This window comes from Podarcis bocagei, assembly GCF_964188305.1.
Source record: "Podarcis bocagei genome assembly, chromosome: 1".
Classification (NCBI taxonomy): domain Eukaryota; kingdom Metazoa; phylum Chordata; class Lepidosauria; order Squamata; family Lacertidae; genus Podarcis; species Podarcis bocagei.
The window spans coordinates 14,882,609-14,908,571 of record NC_138125.1 but is presented as its reverse complement, the minus strand read 5'-3'; the positions used below and the strand labels follow the sequence as shown (position 1 = coordinate 14,908,571).

Here is a 25,963-nt window from a genome sequence, read left to right as displayed (position 1 = left end):
AGTCTTCACAGCAAACATGGATAGGATTGAGATGCACAACATTTACACTACTTATTGGAAAGAGATAGTAAGAAAATACTGCTGTGCAACTTGGTAAATATGGGCCATACAATAAGGGACTAGTCAAACTAATTTGTACTGGCACATGTACCTGAATAAATCATGAAAGTAAACCAAGACAGAAGTGTGGGAATCTGTTAATCTTTTACAAGAAGAATCCAAGATTTATCCTGGGCCTACCATAGTGTTCCACAGACCAAATGGAATGTGCACCTTTCATTGAAGCTGTTTTGATTAAATCAAGCTTAAAAAAAAAAGAACTCAAAATAATAATAATAATAATAATAATAATAATAATAATAATAATAATTCACATAGAATTTCTTATTTGAAGTTAGGCCCTAGTTAAGGATGGCACCTCTCAGAATATTGAGAATTTTGCTATTAATATTATAGTTTATACAAGTTGTAGCTTGCTATTTTGCATTCAAATGAATGAAAGCTACTTCTGTATATTTTTTTTACATATAACCATAAACATAATCCATTTTTTGTTTTGATTCAGTAGCTCACTATCATTATAGTTCTGTTGGGCTAATATCCTCCCCAAGCCAATTTTAGCTGACACCTATAATTGCAACTTTGGAAGAGAAATGCACAAAACTTACCTCCATAGGAGATTTTGTAAAAGATGAGGCTGGTTAAGAGGGCACCAACCCATAGTTCTTGGTGAACTTGAGTATGGTAAATCTTTTGCATGTCCCACCATCTTGTCAAAGCACTCTTAAACATCTGTAAGTTGGAACAGAATGGCAGTCTTAGTATTTTGAAGTTAGCAAATGTCTAACATTAAGGATATAGTTGTTGTTTTTGAAAAAAAGGAGTGGGGAACCTGTGGCCGTCCTTATGTTGCTACCAACTCCTACCATTCCTCACCATTGGTTATGCTGGCTGGGACTCATGGGAGTTAGGTTCCAACAATACCTGGAGAGCCACGGGTTCCCCATCCCTGAGTTACAGGCATAGGTCTCATTACAGGTACAGTGGTACCTCGGGTTACAAATGCTTCAGGTTATAAACTCCGCTAACCCGGAAGTATTGTATATGTAAATATTGGAGCTCCAATACTTTGGCCACCTCATGAGAAGAGAAGACTCCCTGGAAAAGATCCTGAAGTTGGGAAAGACTGAGGGCACAAGGAGAAGGGGACGATGGCGGACGAGATGGTTGAACAGTGTTCTCGATGCTACGAACATGAGTTTGACCAAGCTGCGGGAGGCAATGGAAGACAGGAGTGCCTGGCGGGCTCTGGTCCATGGGGTCATGAAGAGTCGGACATGACTAAACAACAACCCGGAAGTAGTTGCTCCAGGTTGCAAACTTTGCCCCAGGATGAGAATGGAAATTGTGTGCTGGTGGCGCAGCGACAGCGGGAGTCCCCATTAGTGAAAGTGCACCTTGGGTTAAGAAAAGCTTCTGGTTAAGAACTGACCTCCGGAACAAATTAAGTTTGTAACCTGAAGTACCACTATACTTAAAATCAAGAGAATGCTTAGCAACATGCCCAACTCCAATCAATGTTTAATTGCATATTTTTTTTTGGATAATGTGTTACCTTCAATATGGTCTTTTTAACTCCAAGGTGTATGGCAAAATTCCCCAACCTGGTGCCCTCTAGATGTTTTGGAGTACAACTTCCCAACTAACGGGCAGCCCCAACCACCACAGGGCAGGCTTAAAAACTTTTGCTTAAGAGTTCATTCACTACAACATTTAGAGGTGTGAGATAGCTTTAATCAAAATGTGGAATGATTCTCAAGACCAGATTATGCCAGTGAACATGGTCATATGATTTTGACCACAGATGATAATGCAGGAATTCTACCAATGGCTGTCAAATGCCTCTTCAATGCTGTTTGCTCATCTGACATATTCTGAGGTGTCATCTTTTTAGACAGGAAAAGTCAACATGAAGAAAATGGTCTAATATGCAGATATCATGCACACTTGAAATGTCAAAATAAATTTGCCGTGTTGTTAATTGGCCTAGTGGGAATATCTCTCACTGATTCTGAAAGCTCTTTGCCACTCCATTTCTAGGCATAATTGCTTTTGTTTACCTTTAAAGCCCTCACACAACTTGAGCCCTAGATAACTGAAGGAGTGCTGGACTAAGGAGTGCACACTAAGATCATTGTTGAACGCCCTTCTCTGAGGTCAGAGCACCAAGAGATGAGACAGGTGGCAACTGTTGATGGATGCAATCCTATATTCACTATCATGAGAGTAAGTCCCCCTGACTTGACTTTCTAACTTCTGGGCAGCCGGAACAACTTCTACCATCTCTTCCTGCTCTGCAAATTGCTGCTGCTGTCTCTGCAGGAAAAGTGAAATGCTGGACCATCTCTGGAGGAGGACCCACCCACCACTTGATTTATAGTAGCTGAGCCGACCTTCACATAGGTCTTCTGAGTTGAGTGGGGAGGAGGAGGTTTTCAGATACTTTGGGCGTAAGCCATGTTAGGGCTAGGCAGCTTTTCTCAATATCGGGGCCTCATATGTTGGGACTACAACGTCCATCATTCCAAGCCATCATGACCAGGGATCACGGGAGCTGTAGTTCAAGAAGATCTGGGGACCCAATGTTGAGAATACAGTCATACTTCGGGTTAGACGCTTCAGGTTGTGTTTTTTCAGGTTATGGACACTCCGAAACCTGGAAGTACTGGAACAGGTTACTTCTGGGTTTCGGAGGTCGCACATACGCAGAAGCGCTAAACTGTGCATGCACAGAAGCGCCGAATTGCAACCCGCGCGTACACAGACGTGCTGCTGTGGGTTGCGAACGTGCATCCCACACGGATCATGTTCACAACCCGAGCATCCACTGCATATATAAAACACACTCACTCACTCACTGTAAAAGAAGCAAGCCTTATGTTGCCCACCTCCCTTAGGAAGAATGCCTCACAGTGGATCAGACTCCCTCAGGAGGTGGTGGCCTCTCCTTCCTTGGAGGTTTTTAAGCAGAGGTTGGGTGGTCATCTGTCATGGCTGTTTGAGATTCCTGCTTTGCAAGGAGGTTGGGCTAGTTGACCCTTGGGGGTCCCTCCCAAATCTACAATGACAAAAGCTGTTCAGCAGTGCAAGGTGGGGGTGGACTCTCGTTCACCGGAGATTTTTTATTTTTTACACAGTGGGTCGAATAGCCATCTGTCAGGGATCCTTCAGCTGCGATTCCTGCACCGCAGCGGGGGTTGGACTAGATGACCCTCGGGAGTCCCTCTCATCTCCATGATTCCGGGATTGAGTCTCAGACCGGCCTCACCCGCCAAGCCAGTTTCTGCGGCTGACCCCTTGGGCTTGGCTCCTCAGTTTAAGTCTCTCTCTCTCCACACTCCCTCACGGTCCCGTAGCCAAGGCAACCCCGTTCGCCCTTCCGCAAGGCCGCCGGGCGGCCACCAAGGCGCGGGGACGAAGGCCCTCGACGCCGCCTCCGCCGCCGGGAGAACAGGGCAAAGCCTTCCGAAGGCTCGGAGCAAAAGGCCGGGCCTACCTCGAAGCCTGTGACACGACAAAGGAGGACAGCGAAGGCGAAGGTCACAAAGCTGCCGCCACCGGGACCGCCACCGCCGACCGTCGCAAGGCCTGCCGGGAGAAGAACGAGGCCTGCCTAGAGCGCCTCTTCGTCCGCTTCCTTCCGCTCGCAGCGCCCCCTACCCTGGAGGAGCTCGCACGACAGCCGCCGCTTTCGCTTGCCCTACCCGGTGGTGGACTGCACGTTGTAATAGGGATGATTCGCGTGGCCCAAGCTTTTATTTTATATGTCGCTTGACTGTGTGTGTGTGTGGGGGGGGGGAAACCTCGAAGCGGTTGCGCAAGGCAAATTTACAGCCATAAATTTACAAACACGATTGCAGAAAGTTTTGCTTTGAAGCTGCCGCTCCCACCGATTTCAATCTACTGCATCCAGATATTAAAAGCTGCGTTTTTACGCGAGCCGGATTTGCGAGCAGAGCCCATTGCATTGAGCAAGACTAGGAGCAGCATTAAAAAAAAAAAAATCGCCTGGACAAGAGTTCCTAGGATAGGAATTAATTTCTGCGCCGCTCGAGCTTTCCCCGGTCGCTCAGGATTCAGCTCGAAAGGTCTCAAATCGTGTTCGCTTTCAAATTAGAGCCAGATCTATGTACATGGTTACTGGGAAATAAATCCAGTGGGGCTTGCTCCTAAGTAAGATTGCAATCTTACTCAGGGTGAGGATGAAGCGTATTAAATTCCGCGGGATTTTTCTTCTGATAATGCATAGGATCGGGCTGCAATAAAACCTCTTTAAAACAACAACGCCGCCGCATCTGTTTGAACCATTAAGACCCGCATGTTTGGAGACATCACTGTGCAACATGGGAATATAATAAGTCCCACTGAATTCAGCAAAACTTCCCTCGGAATAGGGTTGCATGGACTGGGGCAGTTCGACGTGCGATCCACATGCTTCTTAATTTAAGCGTCTTAAACCTGCTTGCCCAGGCTGTCATTTTTTAATTTTTCACCGCAAGCGCTTGTCTCCTCCCAATAGCAAAAGCAGCATAGGTTACCGGTGCGTCAGGTTCTCCAAGGAGCTCAAGGTGGCGCACGTAGTTTTAATTTTAATCCCTCACACCAACCTTGCGAGGTAGGTTAGGCTGAGAGGCAGAGGCTGGCCCCACGTGATCCAGTGAGCTTGACACGTGTACTGTAAACAGGCACAGCTGCTGAAATTCTACTTCTCTTACAGCCGCTCAGTAATTATTTCGCTGAAGTTATTTGACGATGATCGCAAATCCAAGTTGTTGAGAATGGATCTGAAGTACATAGCAGGCAGCTGCATTAGTAGGAGCCATTGGGCACAGTGGGACCTACTTCTGAGCAAACATACACCGATATTTCTTTATTTTTACCTGTATATCCTCAAGCAGGTGTATGAGATTTCCCTCCTGCCGTTTTATATTCGCGACAGCCCTGCGTGGTAGGCTAGGCTGAGAAAGAATTGCCTGGCCTAAGATCATCCAACGAGCATCATTGCTGATTTTTTTGGTGGGGGGCGGGTTTCCTTGAACCTGGGTGGGTCTTCCCCATCTGTAGTCCGATGCTGTAACCGCTGTACCACACTGCACAGGATGGCGCTGTTTGTGGGCTAAACTGGACTGCCGCCTGCCTGCCGTAGAACAATTGCTAACCTCATTGTAACTAAAAAAGTGCGTATGAAGTGCATGTTTTCCCTCCAGCAGAGTGGCTTATTATAGTGTGCACTTTTGTGTTTTTATATTGTAAACCGTCCTGTGATATTTGGAAGAAGGGCAGTATTGAAATTTAATAATAATATATCCATCCATACTGGGCAGCAGCAAAAAAATAAACAATACAAATGTTTGGGTAGAAACTCCTCGGTGCAGCCCAAGCAACCTGACAGGATGCAAATCGTCTCCTCTCGGATGATCAGATTGTCATTTAATTAGCTGGAAGAATGAAAGAGATCCTTGGAGATCAGCTGTGCAAGAGTGCAAAGTGGTCGCCGCTGCATTGCTGTGTGCGGCAACCTCCACCCCCAAAAAGACTAGTCGCCCCCTTTACCCTGCAGTAAGGTAGATTACATTTTTATTTAGAATTGCGAAAGAAAAGAGTAAAAGCGAGCCGACCCCGTTCTCTAGGCACGTTTACTCGTGGGTGGAAGAGAAACCGACGAGATAACTGCATTTTGCGCGATCGACGACAGAAGTATATTGTGGGTTTTATCTATCAGCCTTTCTCATCGACCTTGCGCCCCCCCCCCGAAGTTGTTGGACTACAATTCCCATCATCCCTGACCACTGCTCCTTCTAGCTAGGCATTGATGGGAGTTGTAGTCCAACAAATACACCCTTAGCTCTTTGCAGCGCAGTTTCCAATTTAGGGAGGAAAGAGCAGCCGGTAGCAAAAACACGAAAATTCACCGGATGGTTTTAAGCATGTGCGAGTAAAGGATGCAGGTCTTTCTCTAATATACACACATCCCATTTCACACTGCAGAGCTTACATTCGAGTAAAGGTGCGGAAAGCAGATTGCACCGCAAGGTTGCTTGCAGGCCTAAACGCGCCTGAGTTGAAGTTGGACTTCGGATTCAAACGGGCTTGTGCGGTCCTTACGCACGTGCGCCGCGCGCGCCTAAACTGGGCGCAAGCCCCGTTTGAACGCGGCGGCAGTTACTTCTGGGTAGATGCGTAGGAGAGCTCTGCACCGGAAGCCACGCCCATTCAAGAGGAGTCGCAGAATTCTGCCTGCGGAATGTTTAGCACGTGGCTGTGGGTGGCGCCTAGCAATTAACCTGGGTTCTTAGGGGGCGCTGGCCCTGCTGGGTTGTCGTGGCTTGGCGAGGGGGCAGAGATGTTGCGAAAGCTCACACTGGACCAGATCAGCGACTGGTTCACCATCGGCAAGGCAGTCAGCGGAGTAGAGTTCTTGGGGGGGCAGCCCCAGGCTGGTGGACCGGCTCACAGCCCGGGGGGGTCTGCGAAAGAGCAGGCCCCTTCTGCCAATGCGTATGTATTTCTGCGGGACAGCTTGTTGCTCACCGTTATTTATTTATATTTTGTTTTGGATGCTTTACTGAAAAATGAAAAAAAGGACAAAACGACACGTGCACAGAGTAAGATAAGACACAAACAGTACCCACGTAGAAAACAAAAAGGAAAAAATAATAGTATTGTGTACATTACAAAAAAAAAGAGGGGGGAAGCTTGTTATTGTAGTTAACCAGATCGCAATCTAATTTGCCGTTCTTTATTTTAAAAAGTTTAGCAACTTTCTCCAAAGGAGCCCAGGGATATATATGGAGGGGGGGGTTTACTGGTTTGTTTTGTTCTTGTCTTTATTATGTACTGTTTTTTGTTGTTTTATACTGTGTTTTTATGCTGTGAACTGCCCTGAGGTTTTTTGGATGAAGGGCGGCATACAAATTTAATAAACAGGATTTGTAGATTGCTGTTCCATTGAATGGTGGAAATAGTAATCTTGGGAAGAAATAGACCTGCATAATGCACTCACCCCAAACCTAATTAGTAGAGTACATTAATCCCTGAGAAGAGTTGGGGCCTTGCAGGCTAACCTGCACAATCTATATTTATTGCTTACTGCATCACAGGGCAGTTGACAATATAAAAACACAAAAATGTGTAACCTAGTGAAAACAATACCCACCCAAGGTTAAAATGCCATAGATTATAGTGGTACCTCGGGTTACATACGCTTCAGGTTAAAGACTCTGCTAACCCAGAAATATTACTTCTGGTTAAGAACTTTACCTCAGGATGAGAACAGAAATCGTGCTCTGGCAGCAGCAGGAGGCCCCATTAGCTAAAGTGGTGCTTCAGGTTAAGAACAGTTTCAGGTTAAGAAAGTACCTCCGGAATGAATTAAGTACTTAACCCGAGGTACCACTGTATTTAATTTGTCCAAAGGAAAAATATGCCTTTTTCCAATAAAACATTCCATGCAGCTGGTGAAGTGGTCTCTTCGGGACTGCTTTGTAACGAAAAATAGGCTGTACATCACAATCCTGTATGTGCTTACTCAAGAAGTAAGTGCCGTGGAGTTCACAGGGGCCTTACTCCCAGATAGGTGTGTGTGGGATTGCTGCTTTTGTTGTGAAGATTATTTGTTCCTCATTGCAGGCAGATGTTTGTAGCCCCAGGAGACTGGAGGAAAGCAAGTGAAGCCCACTGTCCAAGAGAAATAGCCTCTTAGGAATACTCAGTCTAAAAAGACATTTGAGGCCCCAGAGTGTATGTTATGCATTTCGTTAGAAACAGAAGGGGGAAAGGAGGAGTATTTTAGGGGTATGATCCCACCTCAGTCACCTGGAAAAGCAGGTGGTTGAGGCTGACTATCTGGCATGGGCATAGCCAGGATTTTTGTTGTGGGGTGCAGGCCTTTTGTTGGGGGGGCAGAACCTCAATTATATATTTTTGATTTTTATTCATGGGGCAGCTGCCCTTTCCTGCCCCACTCCCACTATGCCCATGCTACCTGGTAATGTGTTAACTACTGTTTGTGAACTTCTTGAAGGCATCTCTTTCGCCCCTGTGAGAGAGGATGCTGGACTAGAATAGCTTTTGATAGGATCTCTTAGGTATTGATTTGATGGATTGTTTGATTTCCAAGCTAATCGTGTTACCACCAGGTGATCAACACTTCACTTGCCCACTTTGGCCCTGCAGGCAGTTTTTGGAATGAAAGCAAAAGCTAACGTACAATAATCTAAAAACAGCAGCAACAACACAGCAATCGATAAAATTAAAATCTAAGCTGTATAAATTAGAATTACAATTCAAAATTTCAAAGCCAGGAATCTTTCAGCGGCATATATTTTAAAATATCAGTGGGTAAGGTATGTCTTGGTCAAGTAAAACCTGACATGTGTGCGCTCTCTCTCAAAAGTCACAAGACTGATTTATAAAGCCACTTTTCCTTTATGTATTGATGGTTGACTCCTCTGCGGGAGGGATGAGTTCTTTGGGATAGGACTGGACAGGCACGGCTTTGCAGTAATCAGAATGGCTGCATATCTGTGCAAAATCTAGAACCATGTTATTCAAACGATGGGCCTTGGGCCATTTACAGGCAGGCCTCACCGCCACAAGCTCTTCAGCCTGCCCAGCCCCTTAATTACCGGTATGTCATAGCTTTTTTGGTTAGGCTGGTGCCTGCACCAACAACTCCTTGCCTTCAGAGTCAAGATGGCTGGGAGATGTTCAGGGGCAAAAGGAAGGAAGGAAGGTCTCTCTCCTAAGTGGGGAAAAAGCTCGAGGAGGAAGTGAAGGAAATTAGAATGCGAGAGAAAAGTTTTCATATTTATTAATAATAACAATAGACTGGAAACTAAAAGGGATTGGATAGAGCAGAAATGTAATGGGATCATGGAGGAGGGATGATGGAATAAATGGGAGTTTTGAAGGCAGGGAATAAGGTACAAGCTGAGTGTGAAAGGAGAAAGGGAGAAGAAATTACAAGGGGGGGGGTTAAAAAATACTTAGAGAGGCATGTGGGAGTGGGAAGGGAAAATGATATATATGTTTTTGGGTTTCCTCACAGGCAAGCATCTTCTGGCTGGCCACTTTGAGAATAGGATCATAGAATTGCAGTGTTGGAAGGTGTCACGTGGGTCATCTAGACCAACCCCCTGAAATGCAGGATTTTTTTTGCCCAAGGTGGGGTTCGTTTGGCCATATCCAGCAGGGCTCTGCTTACATTCTTCTCTTCTAAAGATTAACAATATGATAGCAGCTGAGAGAGATTCTCTCCCCCCGCCTCCATTCAGTCAACAGGTCAGAGTCAGTTGGGTGTATTGGTTAGAGTATTGGACTAGGTCCCGATATCTCTGACCACTGGCAGTGACGACAAGGCGCTGATGCGATTTGTAGTTCAATACCACCACAGGGCCATCAATTCCCTAGCCCTCCCAACATCATAAATGCAGACTGCGCATGCACTGCTTTGTGTGGAGGTTTCTGCATATCCTGCTGTGGAACTGTTGGTTGTTGCAGGGTTTTTTTTGGGGGGGGGCGGCGGTGTCTGGAAGATAAATTTTGGGGAATAAGGCTTCCTTTCTTTGGGAGGGCTTTATTTACATAAAAAGGATAGGTGCGTAAAAGGCAGAAAATCAAGATCGGGCTACAAAGGGGAATAGACGGAACTCAGAGATCAGCTTCTGAACAGCAGTTTTTTCCCTCATGCTAGGAGTGCGTTGGATTCAAGATGCAGCCTTGAAAACCTGCACAATTTATTATATCCTAAGCATCAGGGGCAAAAGAAATGTTTGTATGCAATAGGAAACTAAAGTCCCGTTTTTACTTAAAAGCAAGTCCTATTGAATTCAGTGGGACTTCTTTTCAGGTGAAGTGGGGTTAGGATTGCAGCTTTTGCCTCTCGACTCTGACTTTGCTATCTGGTGGCATAACCCTAAAACTGCAAGCGTGTCAGTTGCTGTTCCGTAATGGTGGGAGTTAAATTTAGCTTGGATATGTTTGCGGAAAAGTCAATTCTGGCAACTATTTTCATTGATTTTCTGCTCTACTTATGTCAGTTGTGGCCACAGTTCCCACATGTCAGTTTCAAGCTATTGGGGGGGGGGGAACCACCCTTCTGCATGACCCCCCACAACAAATGCTTGAGGGGAAAAGCATATATTGAAGTGTTTAAAAACACAGACTAACAACATGTATATAAAAGCAAGCAAGATTGGAGTGTATATATATATATGTATGTATGTATGTATGTATGTATGTATCCCAAGTTGGTTTGTTTTTAGATCTAACCAGGAATTTTACTGTATAGGGAACCTTTTTGTTTCTTCACAAAAATTCTGTAGGCTGCCATGTACTGTGGTAATCAGACTTATCAAATCTGTAATCCACTTTTTAACCCCACACTGCAGCATAGGACTTGTGGTTAATTTCCACCTCATGCCCCCCCACCTTTAGGTATTTTTCTACTTTAGGATGACTACAAGCAGAGAAGATCAGAGCTCTTAAATTTGTTACACGGTGGAAGTGCTGCATGGTTCTTACACAACTATTAACAGTAGTAAATGAGTGCTGTCTTTGATTTTTTTTTCTTTCCCTGCCTCTCTCATTGAAAAAACAAATAGTGGTGTCCATTGTTTTGTGATTTGCCTTATACCAGAGTGCTTCCTATCTGCTGAAGACCAACGTTATAAATAAGAGTGCAGGAAAGGCTGTTTAATTTTTCCCTTTTTTACTGTTGAGTTTTTATTTCAGAGAGTAAATGACTTACTTTGGAAAAGATTGCATGCCTGCCGACCACAGAATAATCTCCCCTTCCCCTTTGCTATTGCTTTCCACAGTAATAATAATCATAATAATAATTTATTATTTATACCTCGCCCATCTGGCTGGGTTTCCCCAGCCACTCTGGGCGGCTTCCAACAAAATATTAAAATACAGTAGTCCATCAAACATTAAAAGCTTCCCTAAACAGGGCTTCCTTCAGATGTCTTCTAAAAGTCTGGTAGTTGTTCTCTAACATAATTTATTATTTATACAGTGATTTCATTTTTAAAATATTGCAAACTGAAGTTTTCTACCGTACATGCTTATAGGAACATTATGAACAGCATACTTCAGACATCTCATTAAAAAAGTCTACTCTACAGTATGGATTGGGTTAGGAAGGTTCTTTTACACAACATGGTTAGCTAGCAAAACAGTAGAAAGAGGCTGGCATTCTAATTATCCTAAGGACTGTAAATTATATGCAAGTTGTAACAGGTTTAACATTCTGAATTTGCAGCAATGGGGCTGGAGTGGTGTAAAATTTTGTGATTTCTTCAGAGTTGTTGAATCTTGCTGGTAACTGAGGGACATCAGAGGCAACCTTGGGAAGAGAGGGAAACTTAACTTGATGGGTAGTAATAGGGAAGATTCCAAATTCTGTGGGAGAAAGTTGGAAACATGCCCTGTGTGTTCTTGTCAACGTAACTAGATACAGTCGGGATCTCCTCTTTGTCTGTTTTGCCTGAGCTGTCGCCAGGTGCGGCAAAGTGCATGGAGCAATTTGTATTCCAAACGTCAGCCAGCTGCTCCTGTTGAGACTCTCTCTCCAGATTGGTTAGGAACTCTTTTAAAACTTGCTTGAATATGTACACAATTTCCCAAGGCAAAACGTCGTTTTCTGCCAGAACCTCACGGAATCTAGAAAGAAGAGGGGGAAAAACCCAAACAACCTGAAATCTAAGGTTATCAATCAATCACTTCTTTATTCGACCGTCAGTCAGAAAAAAAAAAAAACATTTGTCAATACACAATTAAAACTCCAGGAAGATTTTAGAACTTAGCCAACACTAAAGTGGACTAAACAGATAGCCCCATATCAGTACAGTCAATTAAAATCTTGCGGCGCTTAAAAGCTAAAAAAAGAAATTTGGCCACCAAAGAAGGTATAGCTCTGGTGACGTTATTCAACAAGTGTAAAACCTGGTTTTCTCCAGGTAGAAAACTAGATTGACATAGGAACGAGTCTATAAAATTTTGTCTAAGCTCTGCATAAAAAGGGCAAGTCAAGAGAATATGTTCGGTGGACTCAACCACACCCATAGCACAATGACAGATTCTCTGGCCGTATGGTACTCCCCTGTACCTTCCCCACAATATTGCAGAGTCAAGGACATTTAATCTAGCTGCTGTAAGAAGTCTACGGTATTCCACATAGTGAATTTCTGCAAGGTAGGGGGCTGAAATCTAAGGTTGATTCCAGACAACTTTATTTAAATTAATTTAATTCTGATTCCTTTGCTGGGTATTGCATGGAAGGGAATTTCCAGTAGATTTTCCCTATCACTTTTTGCAAAAGTCTGATGTTTTGGGGAAGTGGTTTTGTTGCCTGATACAGGAGCAACCTGAATTTGCTGGTATGTGCCTATCACTTCTATCTCTTTTGTTTTTGGTGGCAGTGGAGAAAGGTGTTCTGTCCTTTTTGTGGTTGCTTTCTAAAGACACCATCAAGAAACAGGGAGGAATGGCGCTTGTAATGCATATTGATGTCATACAACAGTGGAAGCTATTCTGCTCCCCCTTCCCATATTAAGCTGTCTGAGCAAGCTGATTCAAACTGACGTTGCCCTCCAGTCTTTTACTGGGCTCAAAAAGAGAGCATAGGATTGTTCTGATTTTCTTTTTTGAATTCCTATACACTGCCTGTGGGTGAAAAGTTGTATGTATAGAATTAGGAATGTTTTAATGGAGAGCTTTTAATAGGCTGCTTTTGTGAGTCGCACATGTTGGCTTTACCAACATGTGTATGAATTTGGATCGTGACTCACTAGTTTCACAACCACAACGATAGCAAGCAAATTTTAAGCTATACACACTGGGGAAAAGGGTAGTTCATCCATATGCCGATACATATCATGTCTAGCAAAAATAGTGCATGCATCTGATTTTTAAATAATAAAGACCTTTTAATAGGCATTGAATTTGCATAAATAGCAAAGCTAAAGTTTTGTTTCTAGAAGGCTTTAGCATAGACGTTTTGTTCATCACATTCAGGGAACAGATAAACATTGAAAGTTACATCAACCAGCATTTAACTTGTGCAGTTAAATTTGCCAAAATCTCTCCTATGCACACTTGGCTTGAGGTGACCCATTGAACTTTGAGGGACTTAGGAATAAGCTAAGGCTAGAGTCCAGAGCATACTTGCAATGAACCATGTAACCACACTGAGGACTATCTACCTGGGGTTTACTTTCCAGAAGCATTATTAAGATGAAACTGCAAGGAAAAGTCTTTACAGTACTTGATTTTTTGCAGATGTTTATGTGATGCTAGGTCAATAAAACGGTGTTACCTGCTGAGAATGATTCCAGTTTGGCACGGTTGGATTTGGGAGCAAAGGACTTCAAGCTGTCTTTGTTCAGTCGCTGGGATAGTTATCTGAGGAGTTTGCTGGCTCTTCAGCCAGTTGTAATCCACACTAGTTTTCTGAACTTTTTGTTCATTTTCTATCTCCTGTATCAGGCGCTCACGTTCCTTGAGGTGCCATTTCAATTCCCTCAGGAGGGTCTTGGTCACAACTTCTGAGCCAGGGTACTGTCCGGTCTTATAGGAATAGTTTTTTGGCCATTTCATCCAGCCAAAGAATGGCATTTTGGCAGCTGATTTAAAAAGATGAGAGAGAAGGTTCTTTATTCAGGTTTGTTCGGTGCAGTTACAACATTCATAAATTACCACACAATCTGACACATGGAGGTGGCAATTCTATACACACTTTACCTGGGACCAAGGCCCATTGAACTCAGTGGGCCTTGTACCTGAGTAGACATCTATAGGATCACACTATTTGGTAACAATCTGGACATATAAGCTTGCTCCCCCTTTAAAACCAATTGGACTCAAACATGTTTGGATTGGGTCAGATTATGCTCTGTGTGTGTGTGTTTATGTGTAAGCTTTTTGCACTATATGAGCTAGGCAAAGCCCAAAAAACTTAACAAATGTACCGTAATCTTTTAAAACACAGAGATAGAAAAGTTTTTCCACTGAATTTAATGGTTCCAGTTATTAAGATAAGCATGTACATAACATGAATACATACACACATTTGGATGCCTACAGTTTACTAAACTCTTAGAAATCTGGAAGTGCAGATCACTACCCTTCCCATGCAAGACATTGGTCGTTTCTGAGGCTTCTATATCCTTGTTTGTTTTGTTTTTAGTCAATACAATTTCTAAAGTCAATACAACTACAGTACTGTGCTTTAAATTTTCATTTTGTAAGTTTTGAGTGAAATGACTCACCTACTTACTGTACTTATTGAAAGGCGTATCTTTCCCCGATGTGGCTGTGTACGAGTTTTGCTCGACGTGAAGGCTGTTTATTCCAGCATCGTTCCCTTTTACAGGCAGTTGCACATTCTGTAAAAAAGCAGACGAGCATTCCTCACTCTACCCACTTGAGAAAGGAGCACTGAAGATGGCACATTCATCTTTTTGCATCCTTTCCCAGCTTCTGAGGTTGCTTAATTTGCTTCTTCTTACATTAGAGAGAGCCTGTGCACTTGGACGTGGATCCTTCCGAAATTCTTCTCCCAAAGTCCATTCAGGGCTTCTGCCTTTTAGACAGTTTTGTCTTGAGCAGTAGTTGATCTGTTGTGTGGGCTTAAAAAATAAAGGCAAGGACGAGGATTTCAGAAGCTTGTTACAGCTGCGATATGCATCCAAAGTTATTGTCGGTAGCTGGATGAACAACGATGGTCTGAAGTCATGCCAGATGTGCTTCTAGCTAAAGTTAAGACTGTCGGTCGGATGATGCGATGCTTGGATGTGCATAGCTGTAGGTCACAGTTTGGCGCTCTATTTCTATGCCTGTAGTGCTCTAAAAATAACCACGTTGCTTTCGTTGTCGAACTAAACTTTCAGGCCATTTTGATGCTGGATTCCCCCCCCCCTTTTGTCCCCTCCTGTTAGACTTGTGGTAGAGGAAGAGGAGAACAGGTCAGAGCAGCCGCTCTGTTTTACCTATCCACAGTTAACACACACACATATATAACAAACCAATACAGCCTTGCGATAGCTCATCTCAACTGGATTTGTGCCAGTTGGGGGCTACTTGCACGGCCGCATACAGAGAGAGATTCCTAGTCTATACTTCCCCTGATTAAATTAATCTCTTAGTATTTGCGTAGTTCTTATTTATAGTCCGCAGCTGTTAACGGTTTTGTGGGTTTTTTTTTTTAACATGATGAAGGTATTTAAAGAAGCAGCTTGCTTTGCTAGCACCTCCAATAAGCCATGAGAAACTTGGTTTTGAAAAATAAAAATCCTGGCTAGGATTTGGAAGTAAGTGCACGTAGCCTGGCCTAGGATGAGGCAGTCTTCAGTATGTCCACCTATCTCAGTGTTGTCTTCTCTGCTTGGCAGTGGCCTTCCAGATCTCAAGCATAGAGAGAGCTTTCTTATCCTTGGCTTACCTGTTTTGTTCAAAAGGGGATGCCCAGAAACCTGTGAGCTTTCTGCGACCAAAACACGATCTTAACTATTGAATGATGGCCCCCTCCAAGAAACCTAGATCCCCAGCTCTTTTAAGAAACAATAGCCAGGTCTTATTGCAGACTTTTCTCCTCCATTACGTGAATATGACTTCTTCCTTAGTCTGCCTTTGCTGACTGGCTGATTGGGGAGGGGAGAAATACCCCCTTTCAAGATTCATTATATGTGTTGTTCGTGCAAAAAGTCTTAAACGGCCGTTTTGCCAAACCTTTTATTTCATTTCCTACCATAAAACCTGAACAGAAAGTGTAGAATACAAGTCTGTTCTGTTTTTCCCTCCCGCTGCTGTAATTTCCAGTGACAATATTCTCTTTTATAAGTGTTGGTCTCTCCCAGCCAGCCCCCTTCCCCCTCCGTTGTGTTGTATTGAACTGCTTCGTGTGGTAGAACGGCCATGCAGATCTGGCCTGGATGTCATGCAATATAAAGGGTGACGTGTGTGGCTGTTATTAAAGCCGATGTTACTTATATGTTGGAAAAATTCAGGTGTCAGTATTAATCATCCTCAATAGGGAGGCTTTCACATTGCATTGTGTTTGGGGCAGTACAAAAAATAAAACCCACAAAAAAACGGGGAAGAGACTGGACTTGCAATGGCACAACTGCCTTTGCAAAATTTCCGACGGAATTAAAATGTTCCCTGCCAAATTTTCTCCAGCGGATTTGCCAGGTCCCTGCACTCTTTTTTATTTTTATTTTTCTAAAAACAAAAAAAGAAACCTGTACTGCAACTAGAAAGTTCTTTTTATAAAAAACAACAACCCAAAAACCCACCCTGTTACACATTCCCTTGGAGAATGCGATTCTTCTGCAAAAGGACTGAGTAAATTCTGTAACCTGTATGTTCGGTGAGCAATCTGCTGGAGATATTAGGCTTGCTTAAAATGTCTATAGTGTGGGGAGAAATTGTAAATGTCTGGCATTCCTCCCTCCATCCATGGCTGGATGCAGCAAAGCAAAGCTCAGGTAGGAATTTAGTTTGACAGACCTGCTGCGTTGGCATAAGTGCTAATGCTTCCATGGAAAAACTGGATTCTCTTCTCCACACACCCCTATGTATTTTCATAGGTAGGTAGTTTATTTAAGAATGTGCTAACTAATAATGAAATAATATAGTTGTGTGAATTCAAATGGATGCTCTCTTTGCACCTCACATTCCCAAAATTGATCCTGACGTGACACCCAGACTGTTATACCATGCTGGCTTTTGGGTGATTTAGCACCCTTTTTTTGTGGGGAGGGGTGGGTGAAATAGCTGTAGTCTCTTTTTGTAATGGCCCTGTTGCCATGTGGTCACAACCAGGAGGACATTACTGAAAGTGACTCTCTGCTGTGCAACGATACTCTCCCTTCTCCAAATGTGTTTCGATGCAACTTTTGCTAAGTTTGCTTGTGCTACTTGGTCCCGAAACGAACAGACAAAAAGTTCTGAAATCTGCAGAGCAGGCAGATTTAGACTTGCTATGATTTTGGTTGTCCCTCCCTTGTTTCAGATAAAGTGATGCTCTCTTGTAGCACGTTATGAAGAAAACAGCTCTGCTTGATCTCAGCTGGCAAATGACTCATGGCCTGAAGTATTAAGATTTCTTTATTTTTTTTATCTGGAGTAGTAAGTAGAGCTGGCCTCCTTACTTACATAAGGCTTCCTTTCTGTCTTTGTTGCTTTTTAAAGACATATATGCTATATTAACTGTACTAGTTGGAGCACCAATTGCTCCCCCCACCTCCCCCAAGTTAAAGTGCATAATAGGCTTTGCACTGGAGGCAGAAATTGTCCTTCCTGGGCAGTAAAAAAAACCACAAAACCACTTTAAAAATTGGGCTGCAGTTTTATTTATTTCCAGTGTAGAGAGAGCTGTTTTCATCATGCGTGGTCCCAGCGGTTTACAAAGCAATCAATAAAGCAATCCGTCAGTCAAAATCAGGCATAGGCAAATGCTTTGGGACTACAACTCCCATCATCCCTGACCACTGGTCCTGTTAGTTAGGAATGATGGGAGTTGTAGTCCCAAAAAACATCTAGAGGGCCGAGTTTGCCTATGCCTGGTCAAAATAGTACAGTGTATGAAACCCAAAAAACACAGGCTCAGAGCTAAGTTGGCACTGTACTGCTGCAATAGCACAATATTCGGATTGCATTGTTAATAAGGGTGTTTCCCAGTGTCCTATTTATCGGGCTTTTGTGACTATTTGTGATCGTGATGGTATCAGGGTGGTCATACATGATCCCACTTTTAGTGCTGTTTGTTCCTGGAAGTGTTTTAGGGCAGTCACACTGCTTCATTTCCAACCAGCGTGTATCCCGTATCTTCTTGCTGAAATCCCGTAACCTTTTATAGGTCTGGTGTTGCGTACAACTGCATCAGAGGGGTGAAGTCATTAAGTTTTTATTATACAGTCACCAGCGCTTTTTACTCAAGAGAAACCATCAGCAGTTTCTTCTGTGGCCTTTCTAGGTGCGATCTAAACCACTGGTGGCCTGTGAATTTTAAAACTCACTGGACTAATTATTAATGGAGGCATTGAAACTCTTCAGTACAATTCCTATGTCAGAATGACCCCTAGTAGTCATATTTAGGGCTTATGATTGACATGTCTTGGCTATGTGCTGGAGCTGCTGTGGGCACCCAGCTGAAAGCCTGGACATGACAGCTGACTGACAAGGTTAAGTTGATGGCCATCTCATTTGTGGGGGGTGGGTTGCAGGCTTTCTAATGTACAAATGTGAGATTGCCCTTCAAGAGAACTCTTTAACTGCCAAGGGGTACTCTTTCTATATATTTTTCACATTCAGAAGCGAAGCAAGGGGTGTGCACCTGAGTTGTGATGGATTTCTCTCTTCCCCCCTCCCTCCTCAAAACAAACCTTCACTTAAATGATGCTCTGGTCCTTTCCAGGGAAAAAATGAGAATGATAGGCAAGACTCAACTGATAAACTAAGGTCAGAATTTTGTGAAATAAGATGGCTGTGAGATCAGGGAATACTGAAAGTCATTCTGGCCCTAGAAGAAGTGACTGAGCAGGTTGAATGCAAGGCCTGTAAAAGGCACACCTTTTGTACGTAGCTTGTATAGTTAGCACTGAACACCCCCCCCCCTTTTTTGGGTTAAGAATTTAGATTTTATTCTGCGGTTCTACATAGTCTTCAATATTTATAACTGTTAAGCCCAAAGCTTTGAAATTCTGAAAAGGTACGCGTCATGCTAGTTAATGCAGTGGCGCATTAAGGTTTTTGAATTAATGAGTTTTCCATTCCCCCCTTTCCTTTCCCGATTCAGCCTATTTCGGTAGCTGAATTCAAGCATCTTCCAGTTTTGAATGCTACCTTGTCTACTAAAGGAAAGGCCACAGCCCCTGTGAATGTCGTTTATATCGGCTGAAAACTCTTTTCAGCGAGTGTAATAATAATAATAATAATAATAATAATAATAATAATGTAATAGCAGCTCTGTTGGATCACACTAAAGCAGGGGTAGGCAACCTAAGGCCCGGGGGCTGGATGCGGCCCAATCGCCTTCTCAATCCAGCCCACAGACGGTCCGGGAATCAGCATGTTTTTACATGAATAGAATGTGTGCTTTTATTTAAAATGCATCTCTGGGTTATTTGTGGGGCATAGGAATTCGTTCATTCCCCCCAAAAAAATATAGCCTGGCCCCCCACAAGGTCTGAGGGACAGTGGACCGGCCCCCTGCTGAAAAAGTTTGTTGACCCCCGTACTAATACATACCATTTCCTACTGTGACCAGCCAGAAGACTTGGGAAGGCAACAAACAGGACATAGTTGAATGGTGGCACTCCCGTAGTATGTAGTGAAGGCCACAAACTTCGATCGCTTTAACGGAGAACTAGATTAATTTCATGGATGATAAGGTTCTCAGTGGCCACTAGCTAAGACAGGTGTGTACTTCGACAATATCAGAGGTGGCATTTGTCACTGAATATCAGTTTTTAGGGAAGGTTGTTGGGGAGAATGCTGTTCCTTGCAGGTTTCCTGTTGGGAAATTGGGTTGGTCACTGTGAGGACAGGAATCTGAACTAGCTAGCTAGGACCTTGGCTTGATCCAGCAGGAGGAGTCTTCTTTTAGGAGCACAAGAGCATTCTCTTGTGTTCTCCAGTGGCTGATGGTTCAGAGACCTGCTGCCATTGCCTGGCACACAGTGCTTTTTTCTTCTTCTGGTGGAATGTGCCGGAACCCAGTTCTGGCATATTTTTTTGGCCCCTGCCTTGCGCCTGCGCCACCGCCACCTTTGCCATCTTCCCTGCCTTGAGTGTTCGCACCCCGGAGCATGGTGGGGAGTGATGGTGATGCAAGCGGCATTGCTAGGCTGCCCACACACACATCAAAAGCAAAGCAAAAGTATCGCTGCCAGATTTGGCTCCTGCAACCCTGCGTAGCACCACCAGGTGTTCTTTACCAAAGAAGGCAACAAGATGGAGTTGCAGAATAATCGATGCTGAAAGAGTGAAAGTTTTACCAATCAGAAACTGCGAGGGGTGGGCGGGGGCTCTTTCAGGAAGAGCATCAGGAGCCAATCAAGAAAGGAAGCTGTCGGCCAGTAGGCTAAAGTAAGGCAAGTGTGGGCAACACCATATCAGCGTACTGTGTTGATCATCCTTTTCGTGATGCGCCGATTTGAGGGGCGAAACAATCTGAATCTCCCTATGAGATGGTATAGCCCAGCATCTAGTCATGTGATTTTGGTTTCAAGATGGTGGCGACGTTGGCGACTATGGCGGTGAGCTCCGGCACTTCTTTTTCTGCAAACCGTTACTAGTACACATTTAAAGTACAGTGGTACCTCGGGTTACATACGCTTCAGGTTACAGACTCCGCTAAGGATGAGAACAGAAATCGTGCTCTGGCGGCACGGCAGCAGCAGGAGGCCCCATTAGCTAAAGTGGTGCTTCAGGTTAAGAACAGTTTCAGGTTAAGAACGGACCTCCGGAATGAATTAAGTACTTAACCTGAGGTACCACTGTAGTGGTAGTGATGATGATGATGATGATGATGATGATGATAACATAATATTTATGCCCCACCCACCTGGCTGAGTTTCCCCAGCTATGCTGGGCGGCTTACAGCATGTAAAAAATGACTTCATAAAACATAAAAGTCAGATAGTTGTTTATTTCCTTGACATCTGATGGGGGGGGGTGTTCCACAGGGCAGGCACCACGACCGAGAAGGCCCTCAGCCTGCACTCCAGATGGAGCTGGTAGATAGCTGCCCTGGACACAGAGTTGACCTGCTCCCCCATGGACAGCTGTGAGTCCAAAATGACTCCCAGGCTGCATACCTGCTCCTTCAGGGATACAGTTGCCCCATTCAGGACCAGGGAGTCCTCCACACCTGCCTGCCCCCTGTTCCCCCAAAACAGTACTTCTGTCTTGTCAGGATTCAACCTCAATCTGTTAGACGCCATCCAACCGCCTCCAGACACACAGGGCCTTCACTGGTTCCAATTTGAAAGAGAGGTAGAGCTGGGTATCATCCGCATAATGATGAACACCCAGCCCAGACCCCCTGATGATCTCTCCCAGCGGCTGCATGTAGGTGTTAAAAAGCATGGAGGGGAGGACAGAACCCTGAGGCACCTCACTCATCCCCCAACACCAAAGTAAATTAATCAAAAGGAAAACAACATTTTTGCCTCTCTTTGTCTCTGGCTCCCCCTACTGTTGAACTTCTGCCCAATCAGTCTCAATAAGCACCTGCTTCCCTGGCAGGTAAGTGCACCTCAGTGTAAGCTTGGGGAAGGGCAAATTTGACACGGGGCATCCACTTTCAGCAGTGACCTCACACTGCGCATAACATTGTCGTTCAGCCCTTCGCCAGCTATAACTGAAGCAGCTGTGAGCGATGAGGAAGACACCGGTGCTGGAATGGGGGCAGTGTTTGTAAGAGTATCCGTACAGATGAAAGCACAACCTCTGGGTTGATTGATGCTGGCATCAGTATTAAGTAAAACCCCTAGTCTCTTGCTAACAAAAACATTGATGTAAAGATGGAGAATTGGGTATTAAAGTGGAAAAATAAGGGCCTCAGAAATATCCAGGCTTGTGGAAGATGGGATGCTGTCACAAGTGCTTGCGTTCAGAGTTACGATTTCCAGTGGCTTTGGTACATCTTACTACTTCCACTTAAATTCCCATTGTTCATGTGCTGCCTTAGCACCCTGTCACTTTGTATTATCGAGAGCATTATAGGTCAAGACCAGCCATCTTGTATGTTGAAAATTCCGTGTTGGAATAGCTAATCCTACGACATGTTTTTATATTTTAAGTTCTGGCGATTAATGGATTTGGTGTAGGTTTTCGTTCAGTCTTCATTTGGTTGGGGGAACCATGTACTGTATAATGAGATAAGACTCCAATGTCTCTATTCAGACCAGGTCTCTCCATGGTTTTAATTCAGCAACTTCTCTTTCCAGTCCATTTCTGAAATTCTTTTGTAATAAGACAGCTACTTTTTACTATGTTAGTTGCTTTTCTTAAAAGCTAACTCAAAGTGACCTACATGAAAATCAGTTAAAAACAACAACGAAAACTTTAAAAAAAGAAAGTCAAATGAAGGACTGGAAACACAGCTAAACCAAAAGGCAGGGCTACAAGTCCTGCCCTGCTAAAAGGGGCCACAATGCCATCCTTCAAATTAAGGGCTAAGAGGCTGGGCGAAAAGAAAAGTCTTTGCCTGGTGCCTGAGACTGGACAAAGATGGCTCCAGGTGTGCCTCTCCATGGAGAGTTTTCACAAGCAGGAGACCACCACTGAAAAATCCCCCTTTTTTGTTGCCATCCTCCAAACCTCACATGAAGGGGGGACATGAAGAGGGGCCTCCACAGGGTCTAGGTTGGTTCATGTGGGGAGACACTGTCCTTGCAGATAAGGCTTCATAGGTAAAAACCAGTGCCAGAATTGGTGTTAATATGTTCTGACTATCCTGCCATAATTTGCCAGCTGCAGTTTCCATACTGTCTTCAAGGGCAGCTCAACATGTAAATGCCTTGCAGTAGTCCAGCCTAGAAGTTACCAGAGCGTAGACAGCAGAGATTAGGCTTCTTCTGTCCACGTAGGGCAGGGGTCAGCAAACTTTTTCAGCAGGGGGCCGGTCCACTGTCCCTCAGACCTTGTGGGGGGCCGGACTATATTTTGAGGAAAAAACGAACAATTTCCTGTGCCCCACAAATTCATTTTAAATAAAAGGACACATTCTACTCATGTAAAAACACCAGGCAGGCCCCACAAATAACCGAGAGATGCATTTTAAATAAAAGGACACATTCTACTCATGTAAAAATGCGCTGATTCCCGGACCGTCTACAGGCTGGATTGAGAAGGCAATTGGGCCGGATCTGGCCCCCGGGCCTTAGTTTGCCTGCCCATGACGTAGGGGCACAGCTGGAGACACAAGTGAGGTCACTTGGATCTGGATCCTACAAGCTACATACCTGCTCCTTCGGGAGGAGTGTAACCCCATCTTGAGCAGGCTGCCTCCCATCCATCTGGTCTAGGGAGCCATCAGCACCCCAGTCTTGTCTGGATTAAGCTTTCGTTTATTGGCTCTTCAACTTCTTCCACAGCAACTTCTTGCAGTGAGGTTGTTTCAGAGCCGCAAAGTCTTCTGGCTTTTGGATGGGAAATCGTTAAAGATAATAGAAATGCTTCATATACTGGGATGCTCCCTGTTTTTCATTGTGTGCAGTGGTGTAGTGGTTAAGAGCGGTAGTCACGTAATCTGGTGAACCAGGTTCGCTTCCCCGCTCCTCCACATGCAGCTGCTGGGTGATCTTGGGCCAGTCACACTTCTCTGAAGTCTCTCAGCCCCACTCACCTCACAGAGTGTTTGTTGTGGGGGAGGAAGGGAAAGGAGAATGTTAGCCGCTTTGAGACTCCTTAAAGGAAGTGAAAGGCGGGGTATCAAATCCAAACTCCTCCTCCTCCTCTTCTTCTTGTATAGCATAATAAAAATTGTAACACAGATGTTTAAGAAACGTGAACGTTATAGCAATGTCATTTCTAATATCCCTCTCTTCACTTTTGAGATATGTGTGATGTATATATGTGAAATATGTACATATTTATGTGTCTCTGTGGTTTCCTTTGTATGGGTTCAGTTCTCCACCCCCCCCCCTTTTGCTGGCATTGGCTCACAACCTTTTCTGAGGTCATTTCATAGCTTTAAGTCAGGGAAGACCTTTTGAAATCCCTGAATTCATTTAAAGCCTAACGTGTTATTGTGGGAGTATATTTAGTACAAATGTGCCAATTATTTTTAGTGTTAAATGGTGTTTCCCTCCCAGTAATTCCTCTGAAGGGACAAGCTGGCATTCCTTTCGTTAATTTGATGTTATTTTTGTGGTTAGTGCTTAATAGCTATTTCTTGATACCAGCAAGCAAGCAGGCAAGAAAAAAAAATAGCCTGAAGAGTTGCTTGGAAATAGTTGTAAAGCCCTTGGATTTTTGAAAAATCCCAGCCCACTCAGCAAAACTCATTGGGTTAAACAAATGTTTCCTTACTATTCTATCATTTACGCCAGGATAGAAAAGAATTGAAAATTTACTTTTATCTTCACATACGGTTGGCCTAAGGCATCTTGCTGTCTGAGGCAGAAAGGCATAATATGACCAAGACTGTTCAGGTTATTATGATACCTGAGGTATCATGACTTTAAAAATATGATATTTATTATATAGTGGTACCTCGGGTTAAGTACTTAATTCGTTCTGGAGGTCCGTACTTAACCTGAAACTGTTCTTAACCTGAAGCACCACTTTAGCTAATGGGGCCTCCTGCTGCCGCTGTGCCGCTGGAGCACGATTTCTGTTCTTATCCTGAAGCAAAGTTCTTAACCTGAAGCACTATTTCTGGGTTATCGGAGTCTGTAACCTGAAGCATATGTAACCCGAGGTACCACTGTAATAATGATTGATTACATGTAATTTCATCGTCCTTTTATGACAGTTGAAAATGACCTCAGTCTGCCTAATGGTAGGAACGGCTATGTGGTGCACCTTGGAGCTCAGTGTGTGGTTGAGGGACCAAGCCTGGTCCAGTGAGCTGCATCCTTCTCCATCAATTAACAGGAGTGCCTCATTTCATATCACTTCTAATTTGTATGCTACCTTTCTATATTACTATTCACAGGCTGGAACTGGTCTGTGACCGAAATAAGAAATCCATTCATTCATTACTATGCACAAGGCCCTTTACAGCAATAAAGTGTACAACAAAGAACACACATCTTATAATAATCTGACCCAATATAAAAAGTCACTGTAAAACATAACTTTAAAATGTGACACTTATATCAAACAAAGCACTCTTTAATAATCTATTAGAATATAATCGTACGCAATAAAATCTACAGTGGTACCTTGGTAGTTGAATGCCTTAGTTGTTGAACAAATTGGCACCCGAAAGTCGCAAGTGAGTGTTATGGTTTGTGAACAGTTTTGGGCAGCCGAACATCCGACGCAACTTCCATGACTTCAAATTGGCTGCAGGAAGCTCCTGCAGCCAATTGGAAGCCGTGCCTTGGTTTTCGAACCATTTTTGGGAGTCGAACGGACTCCTGGAATGGATTAAATTTGAGAACCAAGGTACAAGTGTCCTCTCAAAGCATCGGCAAATAATTAAACAGAAATCACTCTTTACAATTACAATAAGTAACTACTAAACGATGATTGATAAAAACAACTGCAAGTCACAACACATAAAATGCCACAGTACATACAAAACCATGTAGAAGGATCAAATTGAGAGACAAAAGACACACAACTTGTAAAACTTTTTTAAAAATAGAGGTTTCTTTGAGTTTATGAAATAAGAGTGAGACTGTATTTTGTCTTCCCACCTGACAGAGCTCGACAGAGTGCTGGAGTTGAATATGTTGAAAGATACAGACAACTGGAGTCCGATGAACTCGATGCATCAGACAGCAGTTGGCCTCCCTGTGAACCAGGTAAAAAAAATTCTCCTTAACTTTAAAGGCACCTTAGGCAGCCATGCGTAAATTGTGAGAAGGGATTGTGAGATGCTGCATTTGGTAGAGGCTGGATTAAGATCATGCATGTGAATTTGAAGTGGTGCCTAGCTGGAGTGTGTTTGTGTATATGCGCAACACTTGTGCACAAGAGTCAACAGGAGGAACTCAGCGCATATTTTCCTAGACTGAAAATGCACGATGTTCTCAGAGGTTGCTGGATTGCATTCTGCATTGTCCCTGGCTCTTAACCATGTTAGCTGGGGCTGGTGGAAGTCTGGATAGCTCAGTTAGAGCATGGTGCTGATAACGCCAAGGTTGCAGGTTCGATCCCTGTATGGGACAGCTGCATTTCAGGGGGTTGGACTAGATGATCCTCGGGATCCCTTCAA

General features: G+C 43.9%; 2 protein-coding genes across 4 annotated transcripts in view; one reads left to right on the top strand and one right to left on the bottom strand.

Annotated features, from left to right (window-relative positions):
• Positions 1 to 6,055: 6,055 nt before the first annotated feature.
• Positions 6,056 to 25,963, top strand: part of TDRD9 (tudor domain containing 9) — an 87,629-nt gene continuing 67,721 nt past the window's right edge. The window contains exons 1-2 of one of the 2 annotated variants that reach the window (XM_081191181.1): positions 6,056 to 6,558; positions 25,450 to 25,550. In XM_081191181.1, coding sequence (XP_081047307.1) covers positions 6,404 to 6,558; positions 25,450 to 25,550 — 256 coding nt within the window. In that variant the 5' untranslated portion in view covers positions 6,056 to 6,403. Of the gene's footprint in view, positions 6,559 to 20,165; positions 20,325 to 25,449; positions 25,551 to 25,963 lie in introns of those variants that run through there. The other variant, XM_081191182.1, reaches the window with a different exon arrangement.
• RD3L (RD3 like) lies at positions 10,884 to 15,087 on the bottom strand. 2 transcript variants are annotated; one of them, XM_081194665.1, is made up of 3 exons: positions 14,342 to 15,087; positions 13,382 to 13,688; positions 10,884 to 11,727 (listed from the first exon to the last, which is right to left on the bottom strand). In XM_081194665.1, the coding sequence occupies exons 2-3, from the start codon at positions 13,678 to 13,680 to the stop codon at positions 11,430 to 11,432; spliced, it is 597 nt and encodes a 198-aa protein (XP_081050791.1). In that variant the 5' UTR covers positions 13,681 to 13,688; positions 14,342 to 15,087; the 3' UTR covers positions 10,884 to 11,429. The 2 variants fall into 2 exon arrangements, with proteins under 2 accessions (XP_081050791.1, XP_081050790.1); XM_081194664.1 differs by having other exon boundaries at positions 14,334 to 15,085.

Excerpts from the sequence above, each read along its gene's own strand:
- RD3L (XM_081194665.1), bottom strand. The coding sequence starts at position 13,680 with ATGCCATTCTTTGGCTGGATGAAATGGCCAAAAAACTATTCCTATAAG. Across the intron at positions 11,728-13,381 it reads ACTGGAATCATTCTCAGCAG|ATTCCGTGAGGTTCTGGCAG; the intron begins GTAACACCGTTT and ends TCTTCTTTCTAG.